Source organism: Salvelinus alpinus, chromosome 10 (assembly GCF_045679555.1).
Source record: "Salvelinus alpinus chromosome 10, SLU_Salpinus.1, whole genome shotgun sequence".
NCBI classification, from domain to species: Eukaryota; Metazoa; Chordata; class Actinopteri; order Salmoniformes; family Salmonidae; genus Salvelinus; species Salvelinus alpinus.
The window spans coordinates 85,339,926-85,359,029 of NC_092095.1; the positions used below are offsets into that span (position 1 = coordinate 85,339,926).

At 36.7% G+C, this 19,104-nt stretch overlaps 1 protein-coding gene across 1 annotated transcript in view; it reads left to right on the forward strand.

Annotated features, from left to right (window-relative positions):
- LOC139532889 (solute carrier family 15 member 1-like) overlaps positions 1-15,622 on the forward strand; it is a gene marked incomplete at its 3' end in the record, with an annotated part of 63,061 nt that extends 47,439 nt beyond the window's left edge. The window contains 6 exon segments of the mRNA XM_071331042.1: positions 5,822-5,905; positions 6,052-6,134; positions 7,915-8,001; positions 10,234-10,323; positions 15,403-15,447; positions 15,590-15,622. Coding sequence (XP_071187143.1) covers positions 5,822-5,905; positions 6,052-6,134; positions 7,915-8,001; positions 10,234-10,323; positions 15,403-15,447; positions 15,590-15,622 — 422 coding nt within the window.
- Between the last annotated feature and the right edge of the window lie 3,482 nt (positions 15,623-19,104).

Here is a 19,104-nt window from a genome sequence, read left to right on the forward strand (position 1 = left end):
CAATACCTGGTCAGACTTTACATTACTACCACAATACCTGGTCAGACTTTACATTACTAACACAATACCTGTTCAGACTTTACATTACTACCACAATACCTGGTCAGACTTTACATTACTAACACAATACCTGGTCAGACTTTACATTACTAACACAATACCTGTTCAGACTTTACATTACTAACACAATACCTGGTCAGACTTTAAATTACTAACACAATACCTGGTCAGACTTTACATTACTAACACAATACCTGGTCAGACTTTACATTACTAACACAATACCTGTTCAGACTTTACATTACTACCACAATACCTGGTCAGACTTTACATTACTAACCCTAAACTAACACAATACCTGGTCAGACTTTACATTACTACCACAATACCTGGTCAGACTTTACATTACTACCACAATACCTGGTCAGACTTTACATTACTACCACAATACCTGGTCAGACTTTACATTACTAACACAATACCTGGTCAGACTTTACATTACTACCACAATACCTGTTCAGACTTTACATTACTAACACAATACCTGTTCAGACTTTACATTACTAACACAATACCTGGTCAGACTTTACATTACTAACACAATACCTGGTCAGACTTTACATTACTAACCCTAAACTAACACAATACCTGGTCAGACTTTACATTACTAACACAATACCTGGTCAGACTTTACATTACTAACACAATACCTGGTCAGACTTTACATTACTAACACAATACCTGGTCAGACTTTACATTACTAACACAATACCTGTTCAGACTTTACATTACTACCACAACACCTGGTCAGACTTTACATTACTAACACAATACCTGTTCAGACTTTACATTACTAACACAATACCTGGTCAGACTTTACATTACTACCACAATACCTGGTCAGACTTTACATTACTAACCCTAAACTAACACAATACCTGGTCAGACTTTACATTACTAACACAATACATGTTCAGACTTTACATTACTAACACAATACCTGGTCAGACTTTACATTACTAACACAATACCTGGTCAGACTTTACATTACTACCACAACACCTGTTCAGACTTTACATTACTAACACAATACCTGGTCAGACTTTACATTACTAACACAACACCTGGTCAGACTTTACATTACTAACACAATACATGTTCAGACTTTACATTACTAACACAATACCTGGTCAGACTTTACATTACTAACACAATACCTGTTCAGACTTTACATTACTAACACAATACATGTTCAGACTTTACATTACTAACACAATACATGTTCAGACTTTACATTACTAACACAATACCTGGTCAGACTTTACATTACTACCACAATACCTGGTCAGACTTTACATTACTACCACAATACCTGGTCAGACTTTACATTACTAACACAATACATGTTCAGACTTTACATTACTAACACAATACCTGTTCAGACTTTACATTACTAACCCTAAACTAACACAATACCTGGTCACACTTTACATTACTAACACAATACCTGGTCAGACTTTACATTACTACCACAATACCTGTTCAGACTTTACATTACTAACACAATACCTGGTCAGACTTTACATTACTAACCCTAAACTAACACAATACCTGGTCAGACTTTACATTACTAACACAATACCTGGTCAGACTTTACATTACTAACACAATACCTGGTCAGACTTTACATTACTAACCCTAAACTAACACAACACCTGGTCAGACTTTACATTACTAACACAATACCTGGTCAGACTTTACATTACTACCACAATACCTGGTCAGACTTTACATTACTAACACAATACCTGTTCAGACTTTACATTACTACCACAATACCTGGTCAGACTTTACATTACTAACACAATACCTGGTCAGACTTTACATTACTAACACAATACCTGTTCAGACTTTACATTACTAACACAATACCTGGTCAGACTTTACATTACTAACACAATACCTGGTCAGACTTTACATTACTAACACAATACCTGGTCAGACTTTACATTACTAACACAATACCTGTTCAGACTTTACATTACTACCACAATACCTGGTCAGACTTTACATTACTAACCCTAAACTAACACAATACCTGGTCAGACTTTACATTACTACCACAATACCTGGTCAGACTTTACATTACTACCACAATACCTGGTCAGACTTTACATTACTACCACAATACCTGGTCAGACTTTACATTACTAACACAATACCTGGTCAGACTTTACATTACTACCACAATACCTGTTCAGACTTTACATTACTAACACAATACCTGTTCAGACTTTACATTACTAACACAATACCTGGTCAGACTTTACATTACTAACACAATACCTGGTCAGACTTTACATTACTAACCCTAAACTAACACAATACCTGGTCAGACTTTACATTACTAACACAATACCTGGTCAGACTTTACATTACTAACACAATACCTGGTCAGACTTTACATTACTAACACAATACCTGGTCAGACTTTACATTACTAACACAATACCTTTTCAGACTTTACATTACTACCACAACACCTGGTCAGACTTTACATTACTAACACAATACCTGTTCAGACTTTACATTACTAACACAATACCTGGTCAGACTTTACATTACTACCACAATACCTGGTCAGACTTTACATTACTAACCCTAAACTAACACAATACCTGGTCAGACTTTACATTACTACCACAATACCTGTTCAGACTTTACATTACTAACACAATACCTGGTCAGACTTTACATTACTAACACAATACCTGGTCAGACTTTACATTACTACCACAATACCTGTTCAGACTTTACATTACTAACACAATACATGTTCAGACTTTACATTACTAACACAATACCTGGTCAGACTTTACATTACTAACCCTAAACTAACACAATACCTGGTCACACTTTACATTACTAACACAATACCTGGTCAGACTTTACATTACTACCACAATACCTGTTCAGACTTTACATTACTAACACAATACCTGGTCAGACTTTACATTACTAACCCTAAACTAACACAATACCTGGTCAGACTTTACATTACTAACACAATACCTGGTCAGACTTTACATTACTAACACAATACCTGGTCAGACTTTACATTACTAACCCTAAACTAACACAACACCTGGTCAGACTTTACATTACTAACACAATACCTGGTCAGACTTTACATTACTACCACAATACCTGGTCAGACTTTACATTACTAACACAATACCTGTTCAGACTTTACATTACTACCACAATACCTGGTCAGACTTTACATTACTAACACAATACCTGGTCAGACTTTACATTACTAACACAATACCTGTTCAGACTTTACATTACTAACACAATACCTGGTCAGACTTTACATTACTAACACAATACCTGGTCAGACTTTACATTACTAACACAATACCTGGTCAGACTTTACATTACTAACACAATACCTGTTCAGACTTTACATTACTACCACAATACCTGGTCAGACTTTACATTACTAACCCTAAACTAACACAATACCTGGTCAGACTTTACATTACTACCACAATACCTGGTCAGACTTTACATTACTACCACAATACCTGGTCAGACTTTACATTACTACCACAATACCTGGTCAGACTTTACATTACTAACACAATACCTGGTCAGACTTTACATTACTACCACAATACCTGTTCAGACTTTACATTACTAACACAATACCTGTTCAGACTTTACATTACTAACACAATACCTGGTCAGACTTTACATTACTAACACAATACCTGGTCAGACTTTACATTACTAACCCTAAACTAACACAATACCTGGTCAGACTTTACATTACTAACACAATACCTGGTCAGACTTTACATTACTAACACAATACCTGGTCAGACTTTACATTACTAACACAATACCTGGTCAGACTTTACATTACTAACACAATACCTTTTCAGACTTTACATTACTACCACAACACCTGGTCAGACTTTACATTACTAACACAATACCTGTTCAGACTTTACATTACTAACACAATACCTGGTCAGACTTTACATTACTACCACAATACCTGGTCAGACTTTACATTACTAACCCTAAACTAACACAATACCTGGTCAGACTTTACATTACTACCACAATACCTGTTCAGACTTTACATTACTAACACAATACCTGGTCAGACTTTACATTACTAACACAATACCTGGTCAGACTTTACATTACTACCACAATACCTGTTCAGACTTTACATTACTAACACAATACATGTTCAGACTTTACATTACTAACACAATACCTGGTCAGACTTTACATTACTAACACAATACCTGGTCAGACTTTACATTACTACCACAACACCTGTTCAGACTTTACATTACTAACACAATACCTGGTCAGACTTTACATTACTAACACAACACCTGGTCAGACTTTACATTACTAACACAATACATGTTCAGACTTTACATTACTAACACAATACCTGGTCAGACTTTACATTACTAACACAATACCTGTTCAGACTTTACATTACTAACACAATACATGTTCAGACTTTACATTACTAACACAATACATGTTCAGACTTTACATTACTAACACAATACCTGGTCAGACTTTACATTACTACCACAATACCTGGTCAGACTTTACATTACTAACACAATACATGTTCAGACTTTACATTACTAACACAATACCTGGTCAGACTTTACATTACTACCACAATACCTGGTCAGACTTTACATTACTACCACAATACCTGTTCAGACTTTACATTACTAACACAATACCTGGTCAGACTTTACATTACTAACACAATACCTGGTCAGACTTTACATTACTAACACAATACCTGGTCAGGCTTTACATTACTAACCCTAAACTAACACACTACCTGGTCAGACTTTACATTACTAACACAATACCTGGTCAGACTTTACATTACTAACACAATACCTGGTCAGACTTTACATTACTAACACAATACCTGTTCAGACTTTACATTACTACCACAATACCTGGTCAGACTTTACATTACTAACACAATACCTTTTCAGACTTTACATTACTAACACAATACCTGGTCAGACTTTACATTACTAACCCTAAACTAACACAATACCTGGTCAGACTTTACATTACTAACCCTAAACTAACACAATACCTGGTCAGACTTTACATTACTACCACAATACCTGGTCAGACTTTACATTACTACCACAATACCTGGTCAGACTTTACATTACTAACACAATACCTGGTCAGACTTTACATTACTAACACAATACCTGTTCAGACTTTACATTACTAACACAATACCTGTTCAGACTTTACATTACTAACACAATACGTGGTCAGACTTTACATTACTAACCCTAAACTAACACAATACCTGGTCAGACTTTACATTACTAACCCTAAACTAACACAATACCTGGTCAGACTTTACATTACTACCACAATACCTGGTCAGACTTTACATTACTACCACAATACCTGGTCAGACTTTACATTACTAACACAATACCTGGTCAGACTTTACATTACTAACACAATACCTGTTCAGACTTTACATTACTAACACAATACCTGGTCAGACTTTACATTACTAACCCTAAACTAACACAATACCTGGTCAGACTTTACATTACTAACACAATACCTGGTCAGACTTTACATTACTACCACAATACCTGGTCAGCCTTTACTTGCCTATCGTTATGCCTGGTCAGACTTTACTTGCCTATCGTTATGCCTGTGCAGTCGGGCCAGTGTCTCCATCCAGTAGCACATTAAGCCAGATGTGTGTTCCCTCCTCCAGGCCAGGAGTGTGGTATCCACACCCAACAGAAGTGTTATCCTCTGGCCTTCGGCGTCCCAGCAGCACTCATGGTGGTGGCTCTCAGTGAGTACTGTCACCCTCCTATTATAACCCCGTCCCCTTGCCCCTGTCAATCATCGGTATTGATCTGAACTCTGTCTGTCCATAGGATCTCACATATGACTCTCTGTCTAGTTAACAGAGGTGGATGTCTTTCTGTGTTTCCACAGTCGTGTTCATTATGGGCAGTGGCATGTACAACAAGACGGCTCCTAAAGGCAACATTATGCTGGAGGTCTGCAAGTGTATCGGGGTAAGACAGTCTAATAACATACAGACAGTAAGGGATTAGACAGTCTAGTAACATACAGACAGTCAGGGGGTAAGACAGTCTAATAACATACAGACAGTAAGGGGTAAGACAGTCTAATAACATACAGACAGTAAGGGGTAAGACAGTCTAGTAACATACAGACAGTAAGGGACAAGACAGTCTAGTAACATACAGACAGTAAGGAGGTAAGACAGTCTAATAAAATACAGACAGTAAGGGATGAGACAGTCTAATAACATACAGACAGTAAGGGATGAGACAGTCTAATAACATACAGACAGTAAGGGGTAAGACAGTCTAGTAACATACAGACAGTAAGGGATGAGACAGTCTAATAACATACAGACAGTAAGGGGATGAGACAGTCTAATAACATACAGACAGTAAGGGGTAAGACAGTCTAGTAACATACAGACAGTAAGGGATGAGACAGTCTAATAACATACAAACAGTAAGGGGATAAGACAGTCTAATAACATACAGACAGTAAGGGATGAGACAGTCTAATAACATACAGACAGTATGGAGGTAAGACAGTCTAATAACATACAGACAGTAAGGGGATGAGACAGTCTAATAACATACAGACAGTAAGGGGTAAGACAGTCTAATAACATACAGAGAGTATGGAGGTAAGACAGTCTAATAACATACAGACAGTATGGAGGTAAGACAGTCTAATAACATACAGACAGTAAGGGATGAGACAGTCTAATAACATACAGACAGTAAGGGATGAGACAGTCTAATAACATACAGACATTAAGGGATGAGACAGTCTAATAACATACAGACAGTAAGGGGTAAGACAGTCTAGTAACATACAGACAGTAAGGGATGAGACAGTCTAATAACATACAGACAGTAAGGGGATGAGACAGTCTAATAACATACAGACAGTAAGGGGTAAGACAGTCTAGTAACATACAGACAGTAAGGGATGAGACAGTCTAATAACATACAGACAGTAAGGGGATAAGACAGTCTAATAACATACAGACAGTAAGGGATGAGACAGTCTAATAACATACAGACAGTATGGAGGTAAGACAGTCTAATAACATACAGACAGTAAGGGGATGAGACAGTCTAATAACATACAGACAGTAAGGGGTAAGACAGTCTAATAACATACAGAGAGTATGGAGGTAAGACAGTCTAATAACATACAGACAGTATGGAGGTAAGACAGTCTAATAACATACAGACAGTAAGGGATGAGACAGTCTAATAACATACAGACAGTAAGGGATGAGACAGTCTAATAACATACAGACAGTAAGGGATGAGACAGTCTAATAACATACAGACAGTAAGGGATGAGACAGTCTAATAACATACAGACAGTAAGGGGTAAGACAGTCTAATAACATACAGACAGTATGGAGGTAAGACAGTCTAATAACATACAGACAGTATGGAGGTAAGACAGTCTAATAACATACAGACAGTAAGGGGATGAGACAGTCTAATAACATACAGACAGTAAGGGGTAAGACAGTCTAATAACATACAGACAGTAAGGGATGAGACAGTCTAATAACATACAGACAGTAAGGGATGAGACAGTCTAGTAACATACAGACAGTAAGGGATGAGACAGTCTAATAACATACAGACAGTAAGGGGATAAGACACTCTAGTACCATACAGACAGTAGAAGACTCACAGTGTCATATCTTTCATTGTGAAACTCTACAGGATGTGAATGTGATATTCAACAACTATTAAGTGTTTGTGTCCTTTCTCTCCTTTCTAGTTTGCCATAAAGAACCGCTTCAGGCATCGCAGCAAGACGTTCCCTAAGAGAGAACACTGGATGGACTGGGCCGATGAGAAATATGATGTAGGTCCATGTTCATTGTTCTATGGGGAAACCAACCAGATTAGCAGTTCATATACAGTGGGGAGAACAAGTATTTGATACACTGCCGATTTTGCCGATTTTCCTACTTACGAAGCATGTAGAGGTCTGTAATTTTTATCATAGGTACACTTCAACTGTGAGAGACAGAATCTAAAACAAAAATCCAGAAAATCACATTGTATGATTTGTAAGTAATTAATTCGCATTTTATTGCATGACATAAGTATTTGATACATCAGAAAAGCATAACTTAATATTTGGTACAGAATCCTTTGTTTGCAATTACAGAGATCATACGTTTCCTGTAGTTCTTGACCAGGTTTGGACACACTGCAGCAGGGATTTTGGCCCACTCCTCCATACAGACCTTCTCCAGATCCTTCAGGTTTCGGGGCTGTCGCTGGGCAATACGGACTTTCAGCTCCCTCCAAAGATTTTCTATTGGGTTCAGGTCTGGAGACTGGCTAGGCCACTCCAGGACCTTGAGATACTTCTTACGGAGCCACTCCTTAGTTGCCCTGGCTGTGTGTTTCGGGTCGTTGTCATGCTGGAAGACCCAGCCACGACCCATCATCAATGCTCTTACTGAGGGAAGGAGGTTGTTGGCTAAGATCTCGCAATACATGGCCCCATCCATCCTCCCCTCAATACGGTGCAGTCGTCCTGTCCCCTTTGCAGAAAAGCATCCCCAAAGAATGATGTTTCCACCTCCATGCTTCACGGTTGGGATGGTGTTCTTGGGGTTGTACTCATCCTTCTTCTTCCTCCAAACACGGCGAGTGGAGTTTAGACCAAAAAGCTCTATTTTTGAATCATCAGACCACATGACCTTCTCCCATTCCTCTTCTGGATCATCCAGATGGTCATTGGCAAACTTCAGACGGGCCTGGACATGCGCCTGCTTGAGCAGGGGGACCTTGTGTGCGCTGCAGGATTTTAATCCATGACGGCGTAGTGTGTTACTAATGGTTTTCTTTGAGACTGTGGTCCCAGCTCTCTTCAGGTCATTGACCAGGTCCTGCCGTGTAGTTCTGGGCTGATCCCTCACCTTCCTCATGATCATTGATGCCCCACGAGGTGAGATCTTGCATGGAGCCCCAGACCGAGGGTGATTGACCATCATCTTGAACTTCTTCTATTTTCTTCTATTTTCTAATAATTGCGCCAACAGTTGTTGCCTTCTCACCAAGCTGCTTGCCTATTGTCCTGTAGCCCATACAGCCTTGTGCAGGTCTACAATTTTATCCCTGATGTCCTTACACAGCTCTCTGGTCTTGGCCATTGTGGAGAGGTTGGAGTCTGTTTGATTGAGTGTGTGGACAGGTGTCTTTTATACAGGTAACGAGTTCAAACAGGTGCAGTTAATACAGGTAATGAGTGGAGAACAGGAGGGCTTCTTAAAGAAAAACTAACAGGTCTGTGAGAGCCGGAATTCTTACTGGTTGGTAGGTGATCAAATACTTATGTCATGCAATAAAATGCAAATGAATTACTTAAAAATCATACAATGTGATTTTCTGGATTTTTGTTTTAGATTCCGTCTCTCACAGTTGAAGTGTACCTATGATAAAAATTACAGACCTCTACATGCTTTGTAAGTAGGAAAACCTGCAAAATCGTCAGTGTATCAAATACTTGTTCTCCCCACTGTAACTGTTGAAAATGAAAGTCAACTGGACGATGTTTACAACACAGAGAACTCATTAATAAATCCTTCCTCTCCTCTTCTTCCTCTTCTTCTCTCCTCCTCCGCCTCTCTCCTCCTCCTCCCCGTCCTCCTCTCTCCTCATTCTCCTCTCCTCTCTCCTCCTCCTCTCCTCTCTCCTCCTCCTCCCCATCCTCCTATCACCTCCTCCTCCCCGTCCTCCTCTCTTCTCCTCCTCTCCTCCTCCTCCCCATCCTCCTATCACCTCCTCTCTCCTCCCCGTCCTCCTCTCTCCTCCTCCCCTCCTCCTCCTCTCCTCTGTCCTCCTCCTCCCCGTCCTCCTCTCTCCTCCTCCCCTCCTCTCTCCGCCTCCTCCTCCTCTCTCCTCCTCCTTCTCTCCTCCTCCTCCTCCTCTCCTCTCTCCTCCTCCTCCCCGTCCTCCTCTCTCCTCCTCCCCTCCTCTCTCTGCCTCCTCTCCTCTCTTCTCCTCTTCTCCTCCTCTCCTCCTCCTCCTCTCCTCTCTCCTCCTCCTCCCCGTCCTCCTCTCTCCTCCTCCTCTCCTCCAGAAACTGCTGGTGGCCCAGGTGAAGATGGTGCTGAAGGTTCTGTTTCTCTACATCCCCCTTCCCATGTTCTGGACTCTGTTTGACCAACAGGTAAGAACCCTAAACCCATCCATCTAAGTAACACAATCAAAAAAATCCTCATCAAAATGTGTCAGTTTAATCTAGAGATATCTGTTTCAGCTAGAGATATCTGTTTCAGCTAGACAGATCAGTTTAAGCTAGAGATATCTGTTTCAGCTAGACAGATCTGTTTCAGCTAGAGATATCTGTTTCAGCTAGACAGATCAGTTTAATCTAGAGATATCTGTTTCAGCTAGACAGATCAGTTTAAGCTAGAGATATCTGTTTCAGCTAGACAGATCTGTTTCAGCTAGAGATATCTGTTTCAGCTAGACAGATCAGTTTAATCTAGAGATATCTGTTTCAGCTAGAGATATCTGTTTCAGCTAGATAGAGCTGTTTCAGATAGATACATCAGTTTAAGCTAGAAATATCTGTTTCAGCTAGAAATATCTGTTTCAGCTAGAGATATCTGTTTCAGCTAGAAATATCTGTTTCAGCTAGAGATATCTGTTTCAGCTAGAGATATCTGTTTCAGCTAGATAGAGCTGTTTCAGATAGATAAATCTGTTTCAGATACATATATCTGTTTCAGATAGATACATCTGTTTCAGCTAGAGATATCTGTTTCAGCTAGAGATATCTGTTTCAGCTAGAGATATCTGTTTCAGCTAGATAGAGCTGTTTCAGATAGATAAATCTGTTTCAGATAGATAAATCTGTTTCAGATAGATACATCTGTTTCAGCTAGAGAGATCAGTTTAAGCTAGAGAGATCTGTTTCAGCTAGACAGATCTGTTTCAGCTAGACAGATTAGTTTCAGCTAGAGAGATTAGTTTCAGCTAGAGAGATCTGTTTCAGGTAGACAGATCAGTTTCAGCTGTAGAGATTAGTTTCAGCTAGACAGATCAGTTTCAGCTAGACAGATCAGTTTCAGCTAGATAGATTAGTTTCACCTAGACAGATCAGTTTCAGGTAGACAGATCAGTTTCACCTAGACATATCAGTTTCAGGTAGAAATATCAGTTTCAGCTAGACAGATCAGTTTCAGCTAGACAGATCCGTTTCACCTAGACAGATCAGTTTCAGCTAGAGAGATTAGTTTGAGCTAGACAGATCAGTTTCAGCTAGACAGATCAGTTTCAGATAGACAGATCAGTTTCAGCTAGAGAGATTAGTTTCAGCTAGACAGATCCATTTCAGCTAGAGAGATCAGTTTCAGGTAGACATATCAGTTTCACCTAGACAGATCAGTTTCAGCTAGACAGATCAGTTTCAGCTAGACAGATCAGTTTCACCTAGACAGATTAGTTTCAGCTAGAGAGATCAGTTTCAGCTAGAGAGATTAGTTTCAGCTAGAGAGATTAGTTTCAGGTAGAGAGATCAGTTTCAGGTAGAGAGATCTGTTTCACCTAGACAGATCAGTTTCAGCTAGAGAGATTAGTTTCAGCTAGACATATCAGTTTCACCTAGACAGATCAGTTTCAGGTAGACAGATCTGTTTCAGCTAGACAGATCAGTTTCAGCTAGACAGATCAGTTTCAGCTAGACAGATCAGTTTCAGCTAGAGAGATCAGTTTCAGCTAGAGAGATCAGTTTCAGCTAGAGAGATTAGTTTCAGCTAGACAGATCAGTTTCAGCTAGACAGATCAGTTTCAGGTAGACAGATCAGTTTCAGGTAGACAGATCAGTTTCAGCTAGACAGATCGGTTTCAGGTAAACAGATTAGTTTCAGCTAGACAGATCAGTTTCAGCTAGACAGATCAGTTTCAGGTAGACAGATCAGTTTCAGGTAGACAGATCAGTTTCAGCTAGACAGATCGGTTTCAGGTAGACAGATCAGTTTCAGCTAGACAGATCGGTTTCAGCTAGAGAGATCTGTTTCAGGTAGAGAGATCAGTTTCAGCTAGACAGATCAGTTTCAGCTAGACAGATCAGTTTCAGGTAGACAGATCAGTTTCAGCTAGACAGATCGGTTTCAGGTAAACAGATTAGTTTCAGCTAGACAGATCAGTTTGAGCTAGACAGATCAGTTTCACCTAGACAGATCAGTTTCAGGTAGACAGATCAGTTTCAGCTAGACAGATCGGTTTCAGGTAGACAGATCAGTTTCAGCTAGAGAGATCAGTTTCAGCTAGACAGATCAGTTTCAGCTAGACAGATCTGTTTCAGCTAGAGAGATCAGTTTCAGCTAGAGATATCAGTTTCAGCTAGACAGATCAGTTTCACCTAGACAGATCAGTTTCAGCTAGAGAGATTAGTTTCAGCTCGACAGATCAGTTTCAGCTAGAGAGATCAGTTTCAGCTAGACAGATCAGTTTCAGCTAGACAGATCAGTTTCAGCTAGACAGATCTGTTTCAGCTAGAGAGATCAGTTTCAGCTAGACAGATCAGTTTCAGCTAGAGAGATCAGTTTCAGCTAGAGAGATCAGTTTCAGCTAGAGAGATTAGTTTCAGCTAGACAGATCAGTTTCAGCTAGACAGATCAGTTTCAGGTAGACAGATCAGTTTCAGGTAGACAGATCAGTTTCAGCTAGACAGATCGGTTTCAGGTAAACAGATTAGTTTCAGCTAGACAGATCAGTTTCAGCTAGACAGATCAGTTTCAGGTAGACAGATCAGTTTCAGCTAGACAGATCGGTTTCAGGTAAACAGATTAGTTTCAGCTAGACAGATCAGTTTGAGCTAGACAGATCAGTTTCACCTAGACAGATCAGTTTCAGGTAGACAGATCAGTTTCAGCTAGACAGATCGGTTTCAGGTAGACAGATCAGTTTCAGCTAGAGAGATCAGTTTCAGCTAGACAGATCAGTTTCAGCTAGACAGATCTGTTTCAGCTAGACAGATCAGTTTCAGCTAGACAGATCTGTTTCAGCTAGAGAGATCAGTTTCACCTAGACAGATCAGTTTCACCTAGACAGATCAGTTTCAGCTCGACAGATCAGTTTCAGCTAGAGAGATCAGTTTCAGCTAGACAGATCAGTTTCAGCTAGACAGATCAGTTTCAGCTAGACAGATCTGTTTCAGCTAGAGAGATCAGTTTCAGCTAGACAGATCAGTTTCAGCTAGACAGATCAGTTTCAGCTAGAGAGATCTGTTTCAGCTAGAGAGGTCAGTTTCACCTAGACAGATCAGTTTAAGGTACAGATATCAGTTTAAGATAGATATTTTTTTGCATTGACTGCGTCTCAATCCAATCCTCCGCCGATGTTCCGCAGTGAAAGGTGGCAGAGCTAGAGCGCTGTCAGAACATGAGACACTTCATCTGAAGGTAACCGGTACTGGTTTGAAAAATGAATGGAATTATGAAGGGAGTTTTGAACCTACCCAAAGAATGGGGTTAAATATGTGTAAAAATATATAATATATGTATATATATATATTGCCTGAGCTTTGTTATATCTCCTAGATACAGGACAGACACTTCAACACCTGATTCCTTATGATATATTTGTTGACCGTTTTCTGTTGCCCTTTATGAATGAGCTGCTCAGTGGGGTTCTATGGGCTATAGTAGTAAAGGCCAAATTCAATATGTCGTTAAAATCAAATAGCTAAGGGGTAGGGTCCCAATTATTTTGGGGTGGGGCGGAGGGGGGTCAAAATGGGGTCGTGGGCCGAAAAATGTTGGGAACCCCTAAGACTACTCACCCTAACCCATAACCCCTAAGACTACTCACCCTAACCCCTAAGACTACTCACCCTAACCCCTAACATTACTCACCCTAACCCCTAAGACTAGTCACCCTAACCCAAACAGCCTTGCTAGATATTAAGGATACTTTGTAAATACTTTGTGCTCAAGAGCTGTGCCATAGAATCACAGACTACACCTTGGCAGTAGACTGAGCTGTGCCGTAGAACCACAGACTACACCTTGGCAGTAGACTGAGCTGTGCCGTAGAACCACAGACTACACCTTGGCAGTAGACTGAGCTGTGCCGTAGAACCACAGACTACACCTTGGCAGTAGACTGAGCTGTGCCATAGAACCACAGACTACACCTTGGCAGTAGACTGAGCTGTGCCGTAGAATCACAGACTAGACCTTGGCAGTAGACTGAGCTGTGCCCGTAGAACCACAGACTACACCTTGGCAGTAGACTGAGCTGTGTCATAGAATCACAGACTACACCTTGGCAGTAGACTGAGCTGTGCCGTAGAACCACAGACTAGACCTTGGCAGTAGACTGAGCTGTGCCGTAGAACCACAGACTACACCTTGGCAGTAGACTGAGCTGTGCCGTAGAACCACAGACTACACCTTGGCAGTAGACTGAGCTGTGCCGTAGAACCACAGACTACACCTTGGCAGTAGACTGAGCTGTGCCGTAGAACCACAGACTACACCTTGGCAGTAGACTGAGCTGTGCCGTAGAACCACAGACTAGACCTTGGCAGTAGACTGAGCTGTGCCGTAGAACCACAGACTAGACCTTGGCAGTAGACTGAGCTGTGCCGTAGAACCACAGACTACACCTTGGCAGTAGACTGAGCTGTGCCGTAGAACCACAGACTAGACCTTGGCAGTAGACTGAGCTCTGCCGTAGAACCACAGACTAGACCTTGGCAGTAGACTGAGCTGTGCCGTAGAACCACAGACTAGACCTTGGCAGTAGACTGAGCTGTGCCGTAGAACCACAGACTAGACCTTGGCAGTAGACTGAGCTGTGCCGTAGAACCACAGACTAGACCTTGGCAGTAGACTGAGCTGTGCCGTAGAATCACAGACTAGACCTTGGCAGTAGACTGAGCTGTGCCGTAGAACCACAGACTAGACCTTGGCAGTAGACTGAGCTGTGCCGTAGAACCACAGACTACACCTTGGCAGTAGACTGAGCTGTGCCGTAGAACCACAGACTACACCTTGGCAGTAGACTGAGCTGTGCCGTAGAACCACAGACTAGACCTTGGCAGTAGACTGAGCTGTGCCGTAGAACCACAGACTACACCTTGGCAGTAGACTGAGCTGTGCCGTAGAACCACAGACTACACCTTGGCAGTAGACTGAGCTGTGCCGTAGAACCACAGACTACACCTTGGCAGTAGACTGAGGCAGTATTCTAAGGCGTTTGAGATCCTCCCTAAACTCCTGTGTCCCTTCCCCAGGGCTCCAGATGGACCCTCCAGGCCACCACCATGGACGGAAACTTTGTACGTGGAATTCAACCCTCAGAAACAACAACGATATAATACTATTGATCAAATGATATTTGAATTGAATATTAAAGACGTGTTAACCTGAATGAAAGATACCCAAGGACACGTGGAACTAACTGCTGTTTCTCCTCCGCAGGGAATTCTCATTGTGCAGCCAGATCAGATGCAGGTGAGCCACGTCCCCTACCGTTATACGCTAACAACTTAAACTAACTATACTAACTCTATATAATAAGGTGAGCCACGTCCCCTACCGTTATACGCTAACAACTTAAACTAACTATACTAACTCTATATAATAAGGTGAGCCACGTCCCCTACCGTTATATGCTAACAACTTAAACGAACTATACTAACTCTATAAACGATATACTAACTCTATATCATAACTATACTAACTATATATACTATAAACTATATACTAATTCTATATCATAACTATACTAACTATATATACTTTAAACTATATACTAACTCTATAAACTATATACTAACTCTATATAATAACTATACTAAATATATATATACTATATTCTATATACTAACTCTACTATAAACTATATACTAACTCTATATAATAACTATACTAACTATATATACTATATTCTATATATTAACTCTATAAACTATATACTAACTATATATACTATAACCTATATACTAACTATATATAATAACTATACTAACTCTATAAACTATATACTAACTATATATACTATAAACTATATACTAACTCTATATACTATAAACTATATACTAACTCTATAAACTATATACTAACTATATATACTATAAACTATATACTAACTATATATACTATAAACTATATACTAACTCTATAAACTATATACTAACTCTATATAATAACTATACTAACTAACTCTACTATATTCTATATATTAACTCTATAAACGATATACTAACTCTATATAATAACTATACTACCTATATATACTATAAACGATATACTAACTCTATATAATAACTATACTAACTAACTCTATATAATAACTATACTACCTATATATACTATAAACTATATACTAACTATATATACTATATTCTATATATTAACTATAAACTATATACTAACTCTATATAATAACTATACTAACTATATATACTATATTCTATATATTAACTCTATAAACTATATACTAACTCTATATAATAACTATACTACCTATATATACTATAAACTATATACTAACTCTATATAATAACTATACTAACTATATATACTATATTCTATATATTAACTATAAACTATATACTAACTCTATATAATAACTATACTAACTAACTCTACTATAAACTATATACTAACTCTATATAATAACTATACTAACTAACTCTACTATAAACTATATACTAACTCTATATAATAACTATACTAACTATATATACTATATACTATATATTAACTATAAACTATATACTAACTATATATACTATAAACGATATACTAACTCTATATAATAACTATACTAACTATATATACTATATTCTATATATTAACTCTATAAACTATATACTAACTATATATACTATAAACTATATACTAACTCTATATAATAACTATACTAACTTTATATACTATATTCTATATATTAACTCTATAAACTATATACTAACTATATATACTATATTCTATATATTAACTCTATAAACTATATACTAACTCTATATAATAACTATACTAACTTTATATACTATATTCTATATATTAACTATAAACTATATACTAACTCTATATAATAACTATACTAACTAACTCTACTATAAACTATATACTAACTCTATATAATAACTATACTAACTTTATATACTATATTCTATATATTAACTATAAACTATATACTAACTCTATATAATAACTATACTAACTAACTCTACTATAAACTATATACTAACTCTATATAATAACTATACTAACTATAAATACTATATATTATATATTAACTCTATAAACTATATACTAACTCTATATAATAACTATACTAACTATATATACTATATTCTATATATTAACTCTTTAAACTATATACTAACTCTATATAATAACTATACTAACTTTATATACTATATTCTATATATTAACTATAAACTATATACTAACTCTATATAATAACTATACTACCTAACTCTACTATAAACTATATACTAACTCTATATAATAACTATACTAACTTTATATACTATATTCTATATATTAACTATAAACTATATACTAACTCTATATAATAACTATACTAACTAACTCTACTATAAACTATATACTAACTCTATATAATAACTATACTAACTATAAATACTATATATTATATATTAACTCTATAAACTATATACTAACTCTATATAATAACTATACTAACTATATATACTATATTCTATATATTAACTCTTTAAACTATATACTAACTCTATATAATAACTATACTAACTATAAATACTATATATTATATATTAACTCTATAAACTATATACTAACTCTATATAATAACTATACTAACTAACTCTACTATAAACTATATACTAACTCTATATCATAACTATACTAACTCTATATACTATATTCTATATATTAACTATAAACTATATACTAACTCTATATAATAACTATACTAACTATATATACTATAAACTATATACTAACTCTATATAATAACTATACTAACTATATATACTATAAACTATATACTAACTCTATATAATAACTATACTAACTATATATACTATAAACTATATACTAACTCTATATAATAACTATACTAACTCTATATAATAACTATACTAACTAACTCTATATAATAACTATACTAACTATATATACTATAAACTATATACTAACTCTATATAATAACTATACTAACTATATATATTATAAACTATATACTAACTCTATATAATAACTATACTAACTATATATACTATAAACTATATACTAACTCTATATAATAACTATACTAACTATATATACTATAAACTATATACTAACTCTATATAATAACTATACTAACTATATATACTATAAACTATATACTAACTCTATATAATAACTATACTAACTATATATACTATAAACTATATACTAACTCTATATAATAACTATACTAACTATATATACTATAAACTATATACTAACTCTATATAATAACTATACTAACTATATATACTATAAACTATATACTAACTCTATATAATAACTATACTAACTATATATACTATATTCTATATATTAACTCTATAAACTATATACTAACTCTATATAATAACTATACTAACTATAAATACTATATATTATATATTAACTCTATATAATAACTATACTAACTATATATACTATAAACTATATACTAACTCTATATAATAACTATACTAACTATAAATACTATATATTATATATTAACTCTATATAATAACTATACTAACTATATATACTATAAACTATATACTAACTCTATATAATAACTATACTAACTCTATATAATAACTATACTAACTAACTCTATATAATAACTATACTAACTATATATACTATAAACTATATACTAACTCTATATAATAACTATACTAACTATATATACTATAAACTATATACTAACTCTATATAATAACTATACTAACTATATATACTATATTCTATATATT